This window comes from Podarcis bocagei (genome assembly GCF_964188305.1).
Source record: "Podarcis bocagei genome assembly, chromosome: 6".
NCBI lineage: Eukaryota > Metazoa > Chordata > Lepidosauria > Squamata > Lacertidae > Podarcis > Podarcis bocagei.
Window position 1 is genome coordinate 61699835 of NC_138130.1, and position 21512 is coordinate 61721346.

At 36.5% G+C, this 21512-nt stretch overlaps 1 protein-coding gene across 22 annotated transcripts in view; it reads left to right on the forward strand.

Annotated features, from left to right (window-relative positions):
- ROBO2 (roundabout guidance receptor 2) overlaps positions 1-21512 on the forward strand; it is an 839550-nt gene that overhangs the window by 703180 nt on the left and 114858 nt on the right. For 15 of the 22 annotated variants that reach the window (XM_081199575.1, XM_081199578.1, XM_081199595.1 and 12 more), the window contains 3 exons: positions 2088-2099; positions 9482-9606; positions 17148-17319. In XM_081199575.1, coding sequence (XP_081055701.1) covers positions 2088-2099; positions 9482-9606; positions 17148-17319 — 309 coding nt within the window. The remainder of the gene's footprint in view (positions 1-2087; positions 2100-9481; positions 9607-17147; positions 17320-21512) is intronic. The other 7 variants (XM_081199586.1, XM_081199596.1, XM_081199577.1 and 4 more) reach the window with 1 other exon arrangement.

Genomic DNA, 21512 nt, shown 5'->3' on the forward strand with positions numbered 1-21512 from the left:
GTATTCTCTTTGCCATGCATAACTTTATAAACTCCCTTTTCCTCCTAGGGAAGTTGCTTTCCCCTTGATCATTTTGTTGCCCTCCCTGAGCCTTTTTTCAACTCTACAATATCCTTTTTGAGATATGGCAAGCAGAACTGTATAGATGGTATTCCAAATCTGTTTCTACCATAGATTTGTATGACAGCATTGTGATATTGGCTGTTTTATTTTCAGTTCCTTTCATAATGATCCCTAGGAAAGAATTTGTCTTTTTCACAACTGTTTCACACTTCCTGGTGGTAGATGTTCAGCAGTGGAACAGACTCCCAAAAGAAGTGATGGACTTTCCTTCTTTGGAGGTTTTTAAGCAGAGGTTGGATGGCCACCTGTCATGTGTGATCCTTTTAACTAATGTTAAGGGTGGTACACTCCCCGTCCCCGTCCCCCCCATCATAACTCCCAAGGTGACATTCTCTTTGGTGTTTCCCCCTTGGGTTGACCTGTCAATGGCACCCTGCTAGGCCCCATTAGTTCTGAATGTATGGCTCTAGGGACCAGGGAGTCCACAAATCAGGCCACAGTTCAGGCCAATTTGTCTCTACTATCACCTCATTCCCAATGCTCTCCTCTCTCCAGCAGCTGGTGGAAATACCTCTAAGCAGAGTCAACTCGTAAATCTGTAGGGTGCAGGGAGTGGCAGATTATTCTAATTCCCCTCCCCATCTCTCACAAGTAGTTGTAAATTTCTTCCTTGGGCATTTAGGGAAAAATATAGTGATAGTATAATGGGGAATGAGGGAAATAAAAGATATAAATATAACCAGTGCTTTCCCCCCCGAAAAACAGTTTAGGAGTACTCTCATTTTGACTCAAGAAAATCACCATTTTATAGTTCAAATCTGGAAAAATAAATACAGTAAATGGACAAAAATACAAAGATTCACAAAATATTTAGGGGTATGTGTATCCCTGTGTCCCCCCCAGAAAAAAGCACAGAATATAACAATAAATAAAATTATTATATTCAAAAGATGTCACAACATATTAAGTTCCAAAAGTCTGACTTGGGCGTCTTACAGGCATATTCTATACATGTCTACTCAGTAGAAGTTACTTAAAGGTAAGCACTGACTATAGGATTGCTGCCTAAATCTAACAAAGTTAAATTGGGGGGGGGGAAAGCAGTTCACAATATTGGTTTACTTGTTTGGTTAGTAACATTAGGTCTGTTTCCTCTCTCCTATATTTAACCTACCAAAAATACCCAGTGTACCTCTGAACTCTTCCTTAAAATATGTTGAGTAAAAGCAGGTGTGACAGATCCCACTCACCCCCAACAACTCTAATGTAATGACAGTATTCTGCTAGAATGAAATCATTTGTTGAAGCAACTACTTTTAATCTTAGTATTAATCTGAAGCAGAAATAATTTGTCGATCATTCCCACATTTTAAAAAGAAACTAGAAATGATCTAAGCAGCAATTTGGGACATCTGAGTTGAAATTCCTATGGCCATTGGGAGTAATGTTATATTTTCATCAGGTCTGTCAGAGATTGGAAAAGGGATGTAGTATGATCCTTTGTGTCTATTACTGAATGAGGAAAAATGGTGCCTAGGGCTTTTCTCCAGCCTGTACTGCAGTCCTGATCAGCCATGCTTAAAACTCAATTGGTATTTAAATCATACAGTGATGCTTCTCTTTTATTGGATTGACATTTGCCAGTCTATGGTTTTCGATGATGTATTCATCAGGGTCTAAAAGTTTGGGCTAATGTAGAACTACTTTACTTCAATAAAGCATTAGCAATGGCATTTGATAATGGCATATGAACCTATCAAAAGTGTTGCTCATATGATTGATTCCAGACAGCTTTCTTTACTTTACTTTTTAAAAATCAAATCCTATGCAGGAACAAAAAGCTTCTGATAACTGCAACTTAAATAACAGCAAGAGGCATTTAACTATGGCTAATATATGAGAATTTAGTGTTCAACTGAGTATCCACAGTTAAAGCATATTACATATCATGCATTCTGACAAACTTTCTTTATTTTTTCTTTTAATTTTGTTATATTATCACCACACCATTGTAATGTCTCCAGCTCGCCCTGTTGGTAAGTAATCATCATTCTATCCATTTTAGCATGGTTTCATACAGTTCTTCATATTTCATTTTCTAACCATGTAGGACTATCTTCAGTAGTTATTAACTACTACATATCTAATAGGAAAGCAATGTGTTAGAGAAAATGTTTTGAATCTGTTCTGGACCTTGATTATCCAGTTAGTCTTGACTGTCCTTGATTAATACCTAGACCTTAATCATCCAGTGTTCCTACTTACGCAAATCATTGTGTGTCCTCTGTTTGGTATATTGCTTTTGTGTAGTGAATTGTGATTCTTTTTAAATGAATCACTGTCTATTCAAGTATTTCAATTGTTGTTTTGAAAAAAGAAGCTGCACTCTGTTTTGATGTCAGTCCAGATTATAATTTCAAGAGCCTGTTTAGCCAATGAAATCTATGAAATGGACAAAAATAAGTGGGGTTTAGATAAACGCCTTCAATTTTGTATTTATTTTCCTTGCATAAAAAGGTCTGAAAGTTCTGCGTCTATGTTTTCCATATGATCTCTAAAATAAAAGAATTTGTTACTACTGTTGGAAAAATATTTATACAGAATTGAATTAAGTACCATTAATATTACAGAATCACTGTCAATTTTGATTTTATTTTCTGATGGAGCACTAAATTTGTATCTGAAGTACCTGGGTTACGCAAGTGTCCTACATCTGATGTTCAGTGGAAGCGTAACTTCTAGGTGAGCATACAGAATTTTCAGTCCTTTTTAATGAAACTTGATAACACTGTTTAAAATCATTATTAAAAATGAAAGATTATAAAGATTCTGAAATCTCTACTTTCATTTTACAGTATTTCAAGTGGAACGGAAAGAAATAGGTTACCAGTACTTTTAATGTGGCTTTTTCAAATGTATAATTCCTGTGGTGATTGCAATGTTGTTGATGGTTTCAGATATTTAAGTTTTTATCTGTATTGTCATATCCTTTTTTTGAACAGGCGTGAAAATTTAAGCTTGAATTATTTCTGTCTGCTCGGTCAAAGCAAGCCATTCCTAGCATATGGTACTGACTGTACATATGCAAAGTCAAGCATGGTTCTGCCTGAGGTAGATGGCAGCTGGTGAATATAACAGCTCTGTACCAGATTCCCATTAGCAAATCAAAACATTATGAGTAATAACTGTATTGCTCATCTCTGAAATAGCTGTTCTTTTTATTTTAAGCTTTTGAAAAGATTTCCTACAGGAGTTTACAGCAGATGGGTTCTGGAAGCAGGGTATTTATTCCTATTTAGACCATTTGCTTCTGTTATTCCACTCATCAGATGGGTTTTCCAGATGAACAAGTTAATATTTTCACACACACTTTTTCCCCTTCCTATTTCTCACTGATGCAGTGCAAAGAGTTTATTCCAAATACTGTGAGTGACAGTTTAATGGGGAACATTAATTTCAGCCATAGTTTTCCTATTTCATGAGAAAATTTAATTTGTTGGAAGTAAAATGCTCTAATCAAACATCCAATGGGGAGGATCCAAAAATATCAATGTCATTACTCTACCAGGTGAGGAAAATATGAGAATTTTTTTAAAAAATCAAAACAAATGTGATCAATTATAAAACTGACTTAACAGTGACCATCAAAAATAGACAGAAAAAGAAATTAAGCACTTTAATGCACTGGCTTGGACTTTGGCAGCCTCATGGCCCTTGGTTATCATTTATGTGGCATGTCCTTTTTGACAGAAGTAATTTGAAGATGGTAAGAATTGTGAAAGAAAAAGATGCAAAATCTAAAAACCAAGATAGGTAGTGCTCAAAATTAATACCTTTCACAATGTCTCAAAAACTACAGGAAACCAGTCTAGACCCTGGAGCATTTGTCTGAACTAATGCTAGCAAGTAGGGCACTCATGTAATTCCTAATGCAAACTGGTGCACTGATGTAATGTATTTCTTGCCTTCTGAAGGCAATTTATCACAAGTAATTATCACTAGCCAGGACTAGGATAGTAATATATACCGCCTAAACTTAGATGCAACTTCTAGAAGCATAGAATTGTTGAGTTTGAAGTGACCATGAGGGTCATCTAGTCCAACCCCTAGCAATACCGGAATCTTTTTGCCCAACATGGGGCTTTAACCCATGACCCTGAAATTAAGGCTGGATGTAGACACATCAAAGAAGCGATTCAGTTAAACACGTTGTAAACTTCATACAGGGACTCCACAGCGCCATCTGGTGCCATACTGTTATAACACACATAAAGTGCTTTATCTTTACAAATGTAGCTGAGTCCTAAGAGTGTTCTAAATTGAGCTACCTATGCATAGCAAGTTTTTTTTTCTAGGAAGTTGACATGTTATTGTTTGAAACTGAACAATTTTTAATCTGTCAAGGCAGATTTGGATTCCCAGCCATATATGGCAGCTTCCAGAGGCTAGTCAAGTTTTGTTTTTTGCTGGCTACCCTCGTCAGAATTATTGTTAAGCATCTGATGAGCCAATATTTATGGCTGATTAGCTAGGTGTTGTTTGTGGATCACAAGTTATTTAGACTTGGGCTATATAGACTGCTGTAAAATATATTGATATTTTACATCCCCAAATCCTGTAATTCAGAGTTTTCCAAAATTTTCATGCTGGTGACACACTTTTAGACATTCATCGTTTAGCATAATCTGAAAGCCATTGGCTTGGTTTGCACATCATGTTAAACCATAGGTTGTGTTTAACTATGGTCTAATGTGAACGAGCGTCATGCTAGTGTACCGTGCTCAAAAATCTCCCCTTTGATTCTCTTGCACTCATAGCAAACAACCACTAGTCTTGGTTTGACACGTCATCTGAGCCCAGGCTTGTTGCTTGTTCTTTGTGGTTTGGGTAAAACAAACCAGAAGCCCAGGTTCAGAAGATAAGACAAACCAAAACTAGTGATATGTTGTTTCCAGTGTGGCCAGGAACAGGGAGAAGTGAAACAGGGACTTTTGAGAAGTGTACAACAGCAGGATAGGTTGGTTCTGAAACATAGAAAAGCAAAATATTAGTCTTTGGGTACCACTTTTCTTTTCTTTTCTTTCTTTTCTCTCTCTCTCTCTCTCTCTTTTTTACATATGAACTAACCAGGAAATTGAACTTCTGAAAACATGACTGAGACTGAGGTGTTATTTTTCTTTGATAATTAACAGCCTCTAAATTAAAGATATTTTGCTCCCTTTTGATGTAAACAAATCTTAAAATAGCATAAAAGTGTTTGAAGAACAGGTGTCATGGAGCCAGGTTACTACACTTTGGGTTATATAATAGAAACTTCAACTTTTCCAGATTAATTTCTTTCATTAATATGCTACAATTTATATTGAGAAAGCCAGCTGAAATGCTGCTTCATCAGCCTAAGTAAACATTCACTTTTGAGGCATGTTGGTGAAGTGAACATACCTTGCCTACTATTACATTTCCATCAACACTGCCATCCTGCACAGTCTTGGGAGTACAATCCAAATAAAGGAAAATACTGTGAGAAAGCAGCAAAGTTAAATGAGAGAGATCAAACTAAAACGTAGAATGAAAGCATTGTACCATCCACGTAATGTATAGCAGAAATTTATTCCACTGCTTTAAAATCTGTGAATAATTAATAGATACACATGGCCACAATCCAATGGAAATTTATTCCTAATAGACGTTAACTCCAAAACACAATTAATATCTTCTTCTTTATTTGTTGGCCACTCTGGGAACCTTATTTCAGTGGAGGAGCTAGGCTTTCAGTAAATAAGTAGTTAAGAGCAGATAGGTAGGTGCAGAGCCACTCATCTTAATAGACAGAAGATGAGATCTGTTAGACAATCAGAGTTGCTTTCTTGTAAAGCCTTTCCTGCTACTCAATCCTTACACATTTTACCAAAGCTCTAAAGATCCCTGATATATTTTAGACAATTAAGTTAAGTCTTAGATCATCAAACTATAATTTTAGCACAGTTCTCCCTTAACAGTTGAGACCAGGTTTCATTTATCCATCTGCAAAAGGATATTGTCTGAAACTTCAGGTTCCTGAGAATTCTGTACTTGAATCATTCATGGAACTTTGAAGGAAACATTTTTTTCTCTCAGAGACTCACCTTTGAATATTCTGAACTTTTTGCTTTTCTGTGAGATTATGTGGATGAAGACTGCAGACACAAAACAAGGAGGTTTTAGGAACAGGGTTCACAGGACTGTACATTGAGTAGCTCAGTTTCAGTTATAGAGAAAAAGTAGGTTACTAAGGTAATGAATCTCAAAGCCGAAAGATTTAAGCAATTAAACTTCCAGTCCTTGTGCAGACAATAAATTAACTACAGTTGGAAGAGGACTTTCAGAATGTATTTGTTTTAGATCTTGCAGCCTGAAGGCACGAGTTCCATCATGAATTAAAGATCTCATTTGATACACCATTTCCTTTGAGGTAAACATTGTGTTAATAAATCATGAAAGTCTCAAGTGAGCTCCCATTTTTGAACTGTAAGCTTTCCAAAAATAATTTTTAATTACATTTCAAAAAAGGTCAGTTTTGGATTTAAATAAACCTTAATGTTGATGTTGTCGTTCTGGTTTCTTTATAAGTTACATTCCATTAAGTGCCTGAGATATAAGATTTTTATTTCTTTCTGAGTTCAGTTAGCAACCGATTAATCCCACTGTGACAACCTGATTAAACATTTCAAGGCGTTATAGTTAAATGTATATATATTGATGCTACAACCATGTAGAGCCCCCATTAAATTAATTGAGTTGTCTTCTCTATTCTAATGGATTTCGAGAAAATTAGGAGTCCTGCATTTGCTACTTCCTTTTGTTTTTCCTACCTAACAATGCAATGGTTGCTGTGACACATTTTGCTCTGCTAACTTGCAACCACCTGATTCATCTTCATCTGTTTATGGCTACAGTAGGGAATAACTGAAGTGGTGCAATGCAGCTTCTGCCTGGCTGATCCATTTTTACCCTTACGCCTGAGAATTTTATTAGCATTCAGTAACACCTTTGTTATGCTAGTGATTAGTATATAAGGACCAGTGCTATTTTTCAAGAAAAACAGGGGCCAGATCTCACCATGAATGCCTCCCTTGTTCTCTTAGAATGGCAATGGCACCCACCTGAGAGGTGCTGGAATTCAGTTCTGGTGAGTTCCAGCTGGGGGGAAAAGCCTGATAAGGACTGCAGGGACAAAATCATTTTAAATACTTCTAACCATTTCTTGCAGGACTGCTTTTAAAGACTCAAGACCAAAGCTTGAGCTACAAAATAACTGTATCACTTTGTGTGACCTTTAAAAGCCATTCAGTCAGGCACAAAACGACATTTCAGGGGTGGGAGGGGGAATGTTTTGCTGTTACTGTCTTGAGTAACATAAAAATGCATACAACTCCTGTCTTGCGTCTCACTTTTAATTCCTGCTGTAGAATACAATCTTCCTCTGTAAAAACAACTCTGAACATGATGTGATTAACCTTAGGGTCCCATCCCCTCATCTCAATACCCACCTCGTACTTGGCCTGTGCTTTCTATTCATGTTCAACCATCTCATTTCCATATCAGCCAACTTGCCCTCCCAAGCTGCTATTAGCATAACAGAGCTTTAGTGTGACATTGATTGAAGCCAGCGCTTGCTGAACATAGTATCAAAGCATAATTTGCCAGAAATCAAATCTAATTTCCTGTGTACAGTATTTACACTGCTTCCAAACAGTGCTTCTAGAGGGAAAGTGTCTTAGGCCTCTAATCTTAATTGTTCTTGCTGGTTGTTGTTTTAATCTTGTCTAATTCTCTGAAAAGCATGAAATATATTTTCTTTTAGAGCCATTGCCTTTAACTTGGAAATGTCAAACATAAATGTTTCCTATGACCTGTTAATTTTGGACCAGAAGCAATGAATGTTAATTGCTTGGTAGCAAAAAGCTTGGTTGTTACACAGTAAATATTTTTCTCAACAGGTATTGTAACATGATATATTATAGATTATTAGATATATGCAACCTAGGAGAAGCAGCATTTCCAACAGCTGCTGCAGGTTCCAAAATCACATACTTGAGTGTCTTATAAGAGTGTGTGTCATATACTGATTGATACATTTAGACTTTTACTTTTATTTGTTCTTTAAACTTTTTGATCTTGGGCTTTTTTATGCCTAAAGTGTCCAATCCATAAAATCAAGTACTGGAAAGGAGCTTATGATGTTTATTATCAACAAATTAATGTATATATGCTTAATAATATAGCTGCAGTTACTGTAACATCAAAGGTGTCAAAAATCTATGTTTCAGAAGAAAGAGCAGTGCTGCCTCACGTAGTTTATGCCTATGCCCATCTTTACACACCGTTTGGAAAATGTGCTTTCAGCCTATGTGTCTTCTACAGTTTTTTCACACTGTGGCTTTGCATTGTGATGTACAGTATTCTGGAGATCAAATAATATTGTTAATGTCAAGCGATGAGTAATGCCGTAGCTTTCTCCTGCTTGGTCATCTGTGGGTTGTTGCTGTTTGTTAGGGACGCTTAGGAAATTAATTGAAATGAAAAGTGCTATAGAGGGTAAGTGGAAAGACATTTGAAAAGCAAGGATGAGATAATCTCCCCCATTCCATTTAATTATTATTCAGTGGATTGGCTCTGCCCTGTATTCCACTATACCCGCCTTTTACTTTAACTTGGAGAATTTCTAAAATCAATCTCAGAACCGTATGTAGTTTTCAATTTGCTACTGTCTTCCCCCCCCCCTTACAGATTAAATGGCAGTGTACAGCACATATGCACATGATTACAGCATCATGCAAAAAGATTCTCAATGAAACCATACATTTGCAGCAGGATTTCCTTTTGCACCATGATTTAATCAGTGCAAATGTGTGCTAAATCATAGCACAAAAAAGACTATTAATATTTTTAAAAGATTGTATCTAGATCCCCATTTACAATCTCTTTTAAACAATGTGTTCATGCATATTGGTAGCCTATAAGAATAAAAGACACAAATGGAAAACTGCAGCAAATTTTTTGTATGTAAAATGTTAAAATTTACAAATGGTTAAATAAAAAATGGAAGGAATAGTGGAATATTTCCTTGCTAAACATTATCAGGTAATTTATAAAATCCTAGTATGCATTTGGGTGGAAATTTGTCAGTACCTTTATCTAAACTGTATTTTGGCACAACTCTGAATCTTGTTTTCAAAAATACTGTTCCTTTGGCTTTTACACAACTTGTGGCTACTTTTCCTATCTTTAGAAAATGTGTCTTTTTTTAAATAAATCAGAGATTATATTCTCTGGAACAAATAATAATAATTGCAGCCCTTTCCCCGTTTTATATATTACATATAGCTGCAAAGAATGTTTCTTTCTTAACAACATATTTTCACCTCTCACATCATAGCACCTCCACAGTTTGTGGTAAGGCCACGCGATCAGATTGTTGCTCAGGGCCGAACAGTGACCTTTCCATGTGAAACGAAGGGAAATCCCCAGCCAGCTGTGTTTTGGCAAAAAGATGGCAGCCAGGTGAGTCATCTAATGTTAATTTTATTCTTCCCCTTCTCTTTATATCATTATAGCATATGCAAATGTTTCTGTGCTAAAAATGTTATTTTAAAAAGTTGAAATATTAATATTAATATTTCTTCTTTCAAATATGATGGCTGCCACTCTGTACTGGCCTTACCATTTCCACCATTGCCATGTTTCATAGAATTATAAAGTTGGAAGGGATCCCAAGGATAATCTAGTCGAGGGGTCAGCAAACTTTTTCAGCAGGGGGCCGGTCCACTGTCCCGCAGACCTTGTGGGGGGGGCGGAGTATATTTTTTGGGGGGAAATGAATGAATTCCTATGCCCCACAAATAACCCAGAGATGCATTTTAAATAAAAGCACACATTCTACTCATGTAAAAACACCAGGCAGGCTCCACAAATAACCTAGAGATGCATTTTAAATAAAAGGATACATTCTACTCATGTAAAAACATGCTGATTCCCAGACCGTCCCCAGGCCAGATTTATAAGGTGATTGGGCCAGATACACACACACACACACACACACACACACACACACACACAGACCTTTGTTTGTCTACCCGTGATCTAGTCCAACCCCCTGTGATGCAGGAATTACAACTAAAAAATCATCTACATAAACACTTACGGAGTCTGAACTATAGTGAATAATTGGAAAGAAAAATTGTGGTGTTTAAACTCAATGAAAAGAGTGTCCCAATCTACAGCTGATTTGAAAAAGATGAATTCCATGCTAGGAAAGGACTGAGCATGTAACTTTACTAGAAATGTGGGAGAAAGGGGGCAATCAAAATTACCAGCAAATTGGGGAATCTTCCCTATAAGAAAAAGAGCTTTTTACTTTGGAAAAAGGTGGCCAACAAGGAGCATAATAGTGTTTTATAAAATTATGCATAATACTAAAACTTGTCATCTAATGAAATGGACAGAATTTTAATAAAATGAAATATTTTCACCAACACACATACTTTGATCATGTGTGTACTGAATAACCAAGACCTGGGCGCCACTATATTATCTAAAATAAATGGTGCAACACCATTCCTGGTCAGTGGGGTGGGAAGCGGGGCTCATGAAATCAGTAAAAATTGAGCCTTCTTTCTAGTAAGATTGTAGATGGGTTTGAGGGATTAGTTATGGTGTTAGGTCAAAGAGACAGAGCAGGGAAGTTGCTAGTATACTGTCTACCCTGTTTTATTCCAACCTCCTTTTCCGAACTTATGGGAATAGTTTCAGATATGGTGTCGGAGAACCCCTTCGCAGCTGGGGGCAAGGGGAGAGAGACACTTCTAACATCCACACCATGTCTACCTCAAATGGGCCAGCTCAAGACTTCATTATTTCTATGGTTTCCGTGGCAACCATAATGCCTCAATACATCATTGACCTGACATATGTGGCTGGACATAATTTCAACTTGGTCTTTGCCAATCAAAATTCTGTTGATTGGGGGACTTATGAGCCCATTTTCATGGATAGTTCACTCATTGGTGAGTTTGGGGTAGAATGCAGCTGCACCACTATGCAAGGGTGGGGACCCACATAAACACTTATTCAATCTGGTTGGTTTCTAAATACTCAATGATATTTTCCAGCTGCTGTCCAGGGTCCTGTCACACTAGGAAATGATGAGATGCTTAGAGCCATGGATACAATTGCTTCTGAGTGGCACTGCAGTGGAGCACACAGTTCAACTTGATGCTCTAGTGAACTGCAAGTGACGATATAGGAGGGTGGCATAAATTTCAATTGGAACCTGAACTGACAGGGTTGAAAGTCCATAATCATGGCTATGTGATGGTGGTGGCAGTGAAGAAACCCTACTCCACCACCACTATTGCACCTGCATTAATTTTTCCAAGTGGTGAATAGTTCCCCCCCCCCATCTGCTCTGATCCCCTTGGTAGCCTGTTGTTACTATTTTGCAACATACTTTAGGGAGAAAATTTCTCAGTTTAGAACAGAGTTGGACACCACAGTTAGAGCAAGTTAACATGAGTTCCGCTGCTGAAAGAAAAGCCATGGCTGGGGGATGGATGTACCCTTTGAAACTTGGCCCATGACTACAATCATAAACGCTACTTAAGTCAATGGAAGTAAAACATAATTGTGAGGATCACAGCCAATGTTATGCAGCCAATATAAGTAAAATATATCTAGAGACACATTAAGATCAAACTTTTGTGCTGAGCATTTTTATGCATAAAGCAGTTAAACTGCAGTATGCTAGAAGTCAGTCATTCAGCTTTTCTTGAGGGATGCAGAAAACAATAGCTTCACTTAGAGTAGGTTATCTGTTCTCTTGGTGGTTCTGATCTGACACAGTTATATTGGCTCTGAGGTTGAAATGTTCATGGTAGCATACACAGTTTTTCTGCATGTGCATTTACTTCTGTATTAGGCTTTTATGAGAAAGGAAATACTGTATTTTTCGCTCTATAAGAAGCACCAGACAACAAGACGCACCTAGTTTTTGGAGGAGGAAAACAAGAAAAAAAATATTCTGAATCTCAGAAGCCAGAACAGCAAGAGGGATCACTACGCAGTGAAAGCAGCAATCCCTCTTGCTGTTCTGGCTTCTGGGATAGCTGTGCAGCCTGCATTCGCTCCATAAGACGCACACACATTGCCTCTTACTTTTTAGGAGGGAAAAAGTGAGTCTTATAGAGCAAAAAAATACAGTATGTGGATCCAAAGAATAGGAAGCCCATGCGAGACTGTGGAAAGGTCCTAGAACAGATAATCAAACAATTAGTTCATGAGCACTTAGAAAAGGATTGGTTTCTCAAAAACAAGTCATGCCTGATGAATTTGTCTCTTTTTTGGGATAGTGTTACTGGCTTGGTGGATCAGGGGAATGCTGTAGATGTAGTGTACCTTGATTTTAATACGGCATTTGACAAAGCCCCCAGGATATTCTTGTAGATAAGTTGGTAAAATGTGGGCTAGATTGATTGAAAAAGCCCAAAGAGTGCTCACAAATTGTTCCTCATTAACCTGGCAAAAGGAGACAAATGGAATGCCACAGTGTTCTGTCCTAGGCCCTTTGTTGTTTGATGTTTTTATAGATGTCTTTGATGAAGGAATTGAGGAGAAGCTCATCAAATTTGCAGATGAATCCAAACTTGGAGGGGTAGCTAATGTTGGAGAAGACAGAATAGGGATTCAGATAACCAGAACTGATTGGGGAACTGGGCCAAAACTAACAAAATGATTTTCAATAGGAATAGGCAGGAATAATCAGCTGTACATATATAAAAAGGGAGACACCTGGCTTGCCAGTAGTACATGTGAAAAGGATCTAGGGGTCTTAGTGGACCACAAGCTTAACATGAGTCAACAGTGTAATGCAGCAACAAAACAAACAAACCAGCAAGCAATGTTAATGCTATTATAGGCTGCATCGACAAAAGTATAGTATTCCAATCAAGGGAAGTAATAGTCCTTCTCTATTCTGCCTTTGTCAGAGCACACCTGGAGTACAACCTCCAGTTCTGGGTGCCACAATTTAAGAAGGATATTGACAAGCTGGAACATGTGCAGACGTGGCAAACCAAAATGCTCATGGGTCTGGAAACCAGTCCTTTCAAGGAGCACTCAAAGGAGCATGTTTAGCGTGGAAAATAGGAGATTTAGAGGAGATATTATATCCATCTTCAAATGGATGAAGGGCTGAAACATGGAAGATGGAGCAACCTTTTTTCTCCTGCTCCGAAGGCTAGGACCCAAACCAATGGCTTAAAGTTACAAAAAAGGAGATTATTACTAAACATCAGGAAAAACTTTCTGACAGTAAGAGCTGTTCAACAGTGAAATGGACTTCCTCAGAAAGTGCTGGACTCTCAGAGTTTGGATGTCCATCTATCACAAATACTATACTGTGGTACCTCGGGTTACATACACTTCAGGTTACATACGCTTCAGGTTACAGACTCCACTAACCCAGAAATAGTACCTCAGGTTAAGAACTTTGTTTCAGGTTGAGAACAGAAATTGTGTTCCAGCGGCAGCACAGCAGCAGCAGGAGGCCCCATTAGCTAAAGTGGTGCTTCAGGTTAAGAACAGTTTCAGGTTAAGAACAGACCTCCAGAACGAATTAAGTACTTAACCCGAGGTACCACTGTAGTTGATATTCCTGCCTTGCAGGGGGTTGGACTAGATGATCCTCAGGGGCCCTTTCAACACTACAGTTCTATGATTCTTTGAAACAGCTGCAATACAAATCCACAATTACTAACATACATTAGTACTTATTTCCATTTTCTCTATCATCTCTACAGTCTAAAATATTTATAAATATCATTTCAATTGTAAGAGATTGCCTTTCAGTATTGGACACTAAATGTTGCAAGGACTTAAACTGCTTGTAATGCTTAGAAGGCCCCTTTTAATCCTGTATCAGGTTTTAGCTGATTTAGGCAAATTTAAATAGAGAAAATCATAGATAACGTATTCAACATAGGTGCCACTTACATCCTCAATGGTATAAATGCAAATAGTTGCTTCCTATTTTAAAAGAAAATACTTTGTTAATGAATTTAAACCTATACAGAATGTTAATTTTTAACTCTCCATCAATAGAAAATCATCTGTACAAGTTTGGTATTGAAGTCAAATGTATCTCCCAAGATATCTATACAAATAGCTTTCGGAAGTTATTAAGTACGACGCCTTTTGCAAGTTAAATAGCCCCATGGATTAATACTTTCACTTTTCCAGTAAAACAGTGTAGTTTCACACAAATCACTGGGGTCAACAATACCCCATCATACAAAGTAAAAAAAAAAGTATGTAAGTTCAGATTGGTCCCACAGTTTTGAAAACATTGTGCGATTACTTTTACATATAATAGTTGTAGAATTAAAGCAGTGCAGTAACCATGATCTGGAAATGACTATTTACAACAACAAATCCCACAGGCCTTGCAGTCGTAGCACACACTAACTGAGCAGCCTGTGCACAGTCAGCACATTTCATATCTCTTTAAGTAGGACAGACAAAATGGTTACATGAAGCAAATTGTAGCTGCATTTTTTGTCATTGCATTGTCCAGAGAAATGAGACTTTATTGGTATTTGTTGTTGTTTTTGGCGTCATAAGTTAGCAGGCTGTACCAGTTCCAAGGCATCTTGACCATGTCTCTAGATTCAACTCAGGGTTTGATCAATTCTAGATCTAGCTACTAGGTAGAGCTGCAGTCTGGAATTTCCACAACATCAAAAGTTATTTAACTTCCAAACAATATATGGATTTAAGCTGGAGCACAGTTTTTTATTCAACCAGTTAATACATTTTTTAAATAAAGATAAATAATGCTCACCACTGCGGACAGGGAAACTACCTATTGATCATTCAGTGTTTGTGCCATGTTCCTTTTCATTATAATAAAAAGCTGATATAAGATTACTGCATTATTCACTGAAGAAAGGAGAATCACTGCCCTTCTCTTCGTTGGCACATAACTTACTAGTGTCTAATTTTCTTACAAACCAAAAATGTTACAGTTATCAATTTTGGATTTGTAGGCAAGAAACTGGCAGGGACTGGGTGTTATGGTTTTTCAGTGTACCAAGCCGAATCAGGTTTTTCTGTGCTTATTTCCTTACCAATGACACACTGGTAAAAAAACCCACTAGGATGTCAGTTTTTGGTTCATGACCACCACTCTACGCCATATTGCTGGGTCATGGAAACATTATCTAAACTGTACATGAGTGTCAGTGGATTGGACACATTCCAGGATCCAAAGTTCACTTTCAACGAACCCAAGGACTTTGACATGCACAGTGGAATTGTTCTCTGCAAGCTCAAATTGGAGACTGCATTTCCTTTGTCGCCATTATTTGATCTTTTAGGAATTTGGGGGTATATAGGTATCCCAGCACAGGGCCAAGTCGAATTGTCACCTTTTTCTCAGATCGTTTGACTTCCAGAGGAATACTGACTAGGTTGGGCAGACTCCTTCATTTTAAATATGTATATGCTTGCTAGTTATTCTTTGTTATGCAGAACTTAGGTACGGTCAGGTTACTGGTCAAAGCAATTTGTTTATATATATTTTAAGTGCAGTGCCATTAGCTTCACTATGGAGAAAATTGCTTTGAGGGGGAAATGTAACCCCATTTTTGAAATTAAACCAAGAACTGTTAGCAAACATTTTTAAAACCTTCTTGTAAAAGGAGCTTAATAACATGGTAATGTTTATGTAAAGTGGGCTTATAGTGTCACACTTGAATCTAATAAAGTGGACATCCATCATGTTGTAATAAAGAGAAGAGCTTCTAATTAAAGTAGGACATCATTTGCAGGATTAAAGTCATTTAGCGTAATTGAAAAGTGTTAATACCCTATTTTATCCTCTTCCATTGGTATTACTTCAAGGGTAAAACATTTTAAGGTGAAAATGTGTCTTGTGTCTTTAATTGAATGTTATTACCTACTGATTGTAACATGTTGAAGCTGTTTAATTACAAACCTGCAGAATTAATTACAATATTGAGACCCAGATCCCAGAGGGTAGAGTGTTCTCTCTTTTTTGGCAAATAAATGTAACATAAAAATTGATACCTCAGTTGTTTATAATCAAACCTTGAAACATAGCTCAATGTGATTCATTATGCCCACATGTTTTTTTCTTAATTGAGCTGCAATGAAGCAACAGAGGTTAACCAGGTTAATGTTTCCATCCTAATATGAAATTTTCCAGGCTTTGTAGTGAGACATCACCCTATTTAATATTTTTAAAAGTCTAGTCACTGTATTTCATCATCAAAATCAAGAGCATTGATACTTTAGCCTGGCTTAAATTTGTATGTAACAAATAATCTGAATTTCTTGTCACTTGAATTTGCCAAGGTGTCTCTCCTTCCTCATCAAGAAAATCCCTTCTCTTTTATCATGCTTCTGTGGTAGTGTTGCATTCAGCTACTTACGCAAACATACTGCTATAAATTAGAAGGCATCCTTCACTTTGGACCTGTTTCTCCTTCCTCTCCTACTAAGCACAGCCAGCTGGAAGGGAGGAGAACAGTTCCCCCTGGATTTAGCCTAGTGCCAGTTTATGCATCAGCAGCTGGTCCTTTGTATTTAGTAGCCGTTTCCCTAAAGCTTGCAGTTGAGACTTCACAGAAATGTGCCAACCTGATGCCAGGGAATGTGTGCACACTTCCTTGAGCCCATTCTTTAGTAAGCAACATTTAGGCATAGTTTAACTGTACTGAAGTAGATAGAGGATAAAGATGATAATCTGCCTTGCTGTCACTTGGTATCTTTTATTTAAACAATATACTCTACTGGTAATGTGTTTTAAATTCAGCCTTTGGACTATATAAAGCATCTCAACATCCTCCCCTTAAACAGCTCACCAGTCACTTTTCTTTGTAACTTATATTGCACCCATGTCAATGAAAATAACTTTATTATTTGTGTCTATTTCTTTTTATGTGTATTGCTGTGCTCTTGGCTTACACTGCAGCATCATTGGTGATTAAATAACTTTTGCACTGAAATGGCCTGCATTGTCTTTGCAGAATCTTCTTTTTCCAAACCAGCCTCTCCAGCCCAACACCAGATATTCTGTGTCACCAACAGGGGATCTCACTATTACAAATATTCAGCGGTCTGATGCGGGCTACTACATCTGCCAAGCGCTTACCGTTGCTGGAAGCATTTTAGCGAAGGCTCAGTTGGAAGTTACAGATGGTAAGAAATTAAGATTTGTGTTATTTTCTATCTACAGCACAAAATAATTTAGAGGATCTTAGGTAACTGTGATAAAGAAATCACTTTTTGGAATATATTTTGATACCCAAGCTAACTATAAATTAAACTGCCTTAACATTACATTAGAACTGCAGAAACTCTCATACCTCATTAATAGAGGCTTTTCTTACCTTTGATTTTTTAAGAAACCAACCCTTGAATCTTCTTTGTCACATAAGCACCTTTCTTGCAAAACTTCTAGTGACTTATTTCATTCAAGTATTCATCAATGCAGTCCATCATAGAAGGTTTTCACGGCCTCACAAAATCCATATTGGTTTATTTTTTGGGGGGGGAGGGGAACCTCATGAAATATTCCATATAAAGTATTTGAGCTGATTTGGCAATGGCACTACACTTGATCCTAACGAAAAGGTCGAGAAGCGATATATATATAAAGCATCATCTTATAAAGACATCAAACAACAAAGGGCCTAGGACAGAACCCTGTGGCATTCCACGTGTCCCCTTTTGCCAGGATAACGAGGAACAATTTGTGAGCACTATTTGGGCTTGGTCAGTCAATCTCGCCCACATTTTACCAGCTTCTCTGCAAGAATATCTTGGCTGACTTTTGTCATTCTTATGCTCCTAGTGATATCACTGTTTTTTTGTATATTTTTGTATATTTTAATTTGTATGTCTTAAATTTATTACTGTGTTTTAAATTTTGTAAGCCACCATGAAAGTATTATTGAAGTGTGGAATATAACTCCCTCAAATAAATGTACAAATAGGACATTTATGGTAGTTGAAGAGACAATGGGTGAGACACAAGCCAATGCCATTTCCATATATGAGAATGCATTCGGTAAAAATTCATAAAATATTAATTGGTAATAATTTAGCAAGATTTATACTATGTATCAGAAGAAGCTATTAATTTTACTATAAATGTTCTATGTTAGTTTAATTTTTTTTATAAAAAGTTTTATGGAGAGGACCCTAAGTTAGTCATTCATACTCTTTCAATTTTCTTACCTGAATATTGTTACCATTATTGTAAGGATCATCTTTGTGGAGTTTGAACTGTTAATACTACTAAACATAATGAAACCAAAATTCCTATTTGATTAGTATTTCTTTGCATTGTAAGGCTGTAGCACTCTTCTTCTTAACTGACTCATTAACTATTTCCCGACAGACTTTGATGAATTTTCACCATTAAAAATTGTGTGTTACAAACAGACCTGCTTTTACATGCCCCTTGGAGACCTGAATGCTCCATGAAAATTTGAAAAAAGGCTAATTCTGAATAAATAATCTAGCTTTTCACAGTGCATATTCATCATGAATGACAGGTAGAGAGGTTCAGCAGCATGTTATGGTGGACTGAACATGGGTTTGATTCCTTTTCTTTGTTTTTTCAAAAGATTATAGTATTTTTATGACAAGGAAATATATTTTCTTCCTTATCCTTGTATCTTTACAAGTGTGCTACTAGTTTCTTGAGATCAAAGCCTAACCTTCACTCTGTGACCTCTTTAAGTCTCCCATTTCTTTCACTCCTGATGACAAAATGATGCATTTTCATACAATTCAAATTTACATGTAGATTAAAAGGACATTTAAAATTAATGGAAGAGCAGTATTTTCTTAAAATCTATCTGTGGTGCTGTCTGATTCAGTGCCATGGCTGTGATTGGAATAAATAGAGCACACAAATATTGGCCAAGAGGACATTGAGCTGTTAATGTTTGCACCTGCTGGTGCTGAAAAGATTTACTGCAACAGGAGCAGAAAGGAGCAAGTCAGGTTCAAGGATATCTATGATGAGAAATTCTTCCTTTCTTGAGAAAGTCAAGGCTTCTGGCCTTTGTTATTCTTTAGTATTTCTCTGTTAATAAAAGAAATAACGACCTCCTTAATTTCCTTCTCTTGAAGCAGTCATTAATAACAGTGCAATCTAATGCTTACTCAGAAGTAAATCTTACCCTGTTCAATAAGACTGTTATGTTGCCATGCATAGGACTGTAGGCTAAGTGATGTATCTGCAGCTTAAATACACTCATATCCCATTACTATTTATTATGCATTTAATTATTTGCCATATATATATTCTTTTATTTCTTCAAGGAATTCAGAACAGCAGATATGAGACTGCCTGCATATTATTCTATTTTAATGTCTTTCTTTTTTTAAAAGTGGCATTATTTTTGCTGACATGAATAAAAGAGGCTACTTTACAGAAATGGGATATCTAGAGTCTTACTTCAGATAAAATATTGTCACACAAACATTGGTAATGTTAGCCATATTTTGCTTTATTATTTTTATGGTGTTTGGCTGCTGATATTTAGCGTTTCTTCTTAGCCCAGTTTTTTTTGTATTTGGTGGTTGATGTAATACTAGAGGCAACTTATCATGTTTGTTTTGAACAGAGTTTTATTTGCTTGAGAGCAATTTAAGTCCAATCGAAATGGCAGTGCAGAATGAAAACATACAATACTAGCAAGAAAACCCCCCACAAATGTTTAATTATATCATATATAGCTGTGTTTCAGTTGTTACATTTTGTAGCCCTTGTTGGAAATACTTTTAAGTCAAGTGTTCGTAGTGTTCATATGAGAAGAGATTAGTAGCTGTAATAAAATGTCCCAAGCTGAATGATAATTTTGCTGGTTATGGCTTGTGGCAGCAGTCTTATATATTTGAAATTCAGATATGCTTTCTTGAAATACCTCCATATAAATACATTCACTCATGGAAAAATGAAATCATTTTTTAAAAAATTAAGACAGTCTGAATAATTTTCTTTAAAGGAAAACTAGGTAAGCACCTCAGTCTTATAATGGCACATTATGCAAATATACTAAAAGCCTCAATATACCTGTCAGCGTGAGTGTAATATAGAAAATTCAATTATTAACTCTATACAGTTAAGCTTTTTCAGTGCACTTGAATATTAAAAGCCAATCTCAATTTTCTATAATTTATTCATTATTCACTGTTGTTGGCTGAATTTATTGTTGTTTTGTACCTTTTGCTCTGTAGACTTATCACTAATTGCTTGATATATAGGTAATACTTGCTTAAATATAGAGTTTTTTAAAAAGCCAACAATGTTTCCAGTATAACCATTTGAATTATTTTTTTCCTGAATGATTTGTGTACTGCTAATTTAAATTTTAATGTACACATTTTTTTCTCCATTCTTTTTCTTCAGTCCTTCTATACTAGAATCCGTAGTGGAATATTTGGATACAAATGTAATGGAACACAAGTTTGTACACATATGACTCTGAAATTCAAGTGGCAGAAGTGGTGGAATATGCTTTAAGAACTTAAAAAACTAGGAGTGTGAACACAGACAAAGATATGAAGCATATATTAATTGGCTTATTTAGCTTTTTAAACATAAGCAGCTATTTTCAAAATGTCTCCAAATGCTGACAACTGCTGTGTTGAGGAAGTCCACGTGTTGAATTTCTTTAGTATATATTTTAAATGTTCTGACCAAAGCTCTGGAAATTTAAAGACGTTGCACAGAGGATTTACAAATTATAGTTATGAAGCCAATATAGTTGTTCACAGATCACTGGAAACCCTAAGTGTTCATTTAACCTTTAGCCTTAGTGTCATGGAAACCTGTAGTAGTCTTTCACCCATAATACCCTTGAAAATGAAGATTCCTTCTGGCCAGGAGACTTTCAATTACTTTATTGATCAGTTGCATTTAAAGGATTATAATCTACTTATTTAGACAGTAAAAACTAATTAGATGTCAAAGACACTGTCTTAAAAAATAGGATTTTAAAACATTAGCAGTGTAACCTGTCTCAAAACCAATATCTTTACAAATAACTAGAAATAAGTAGTTATCCTTATAAATCTAACTTAGTCTCTCTCTCTCAAAAAAAATGTAGCTGTTGCTCACCTACATAACTCATGATGGTGTAGGCTTTTTTCATATTTACTGTAATAGATTTGATGCAAGTATCCTAATGTGGGACAATGTATGCCAGGTTTAGAACATCTTTCCTAAAATGACTGTAATGGAGTTGCTCTAGTACAGGGATGTCCAACAGGTCGATCATGATCTACTGGTAGATCCCCATGAGGTTTTGGTAGATCTTGGTCAATCTCTGGCTCCCTTTCTTTAGTGTCGCTAAAACTGACTCCTGCCAAGCCCC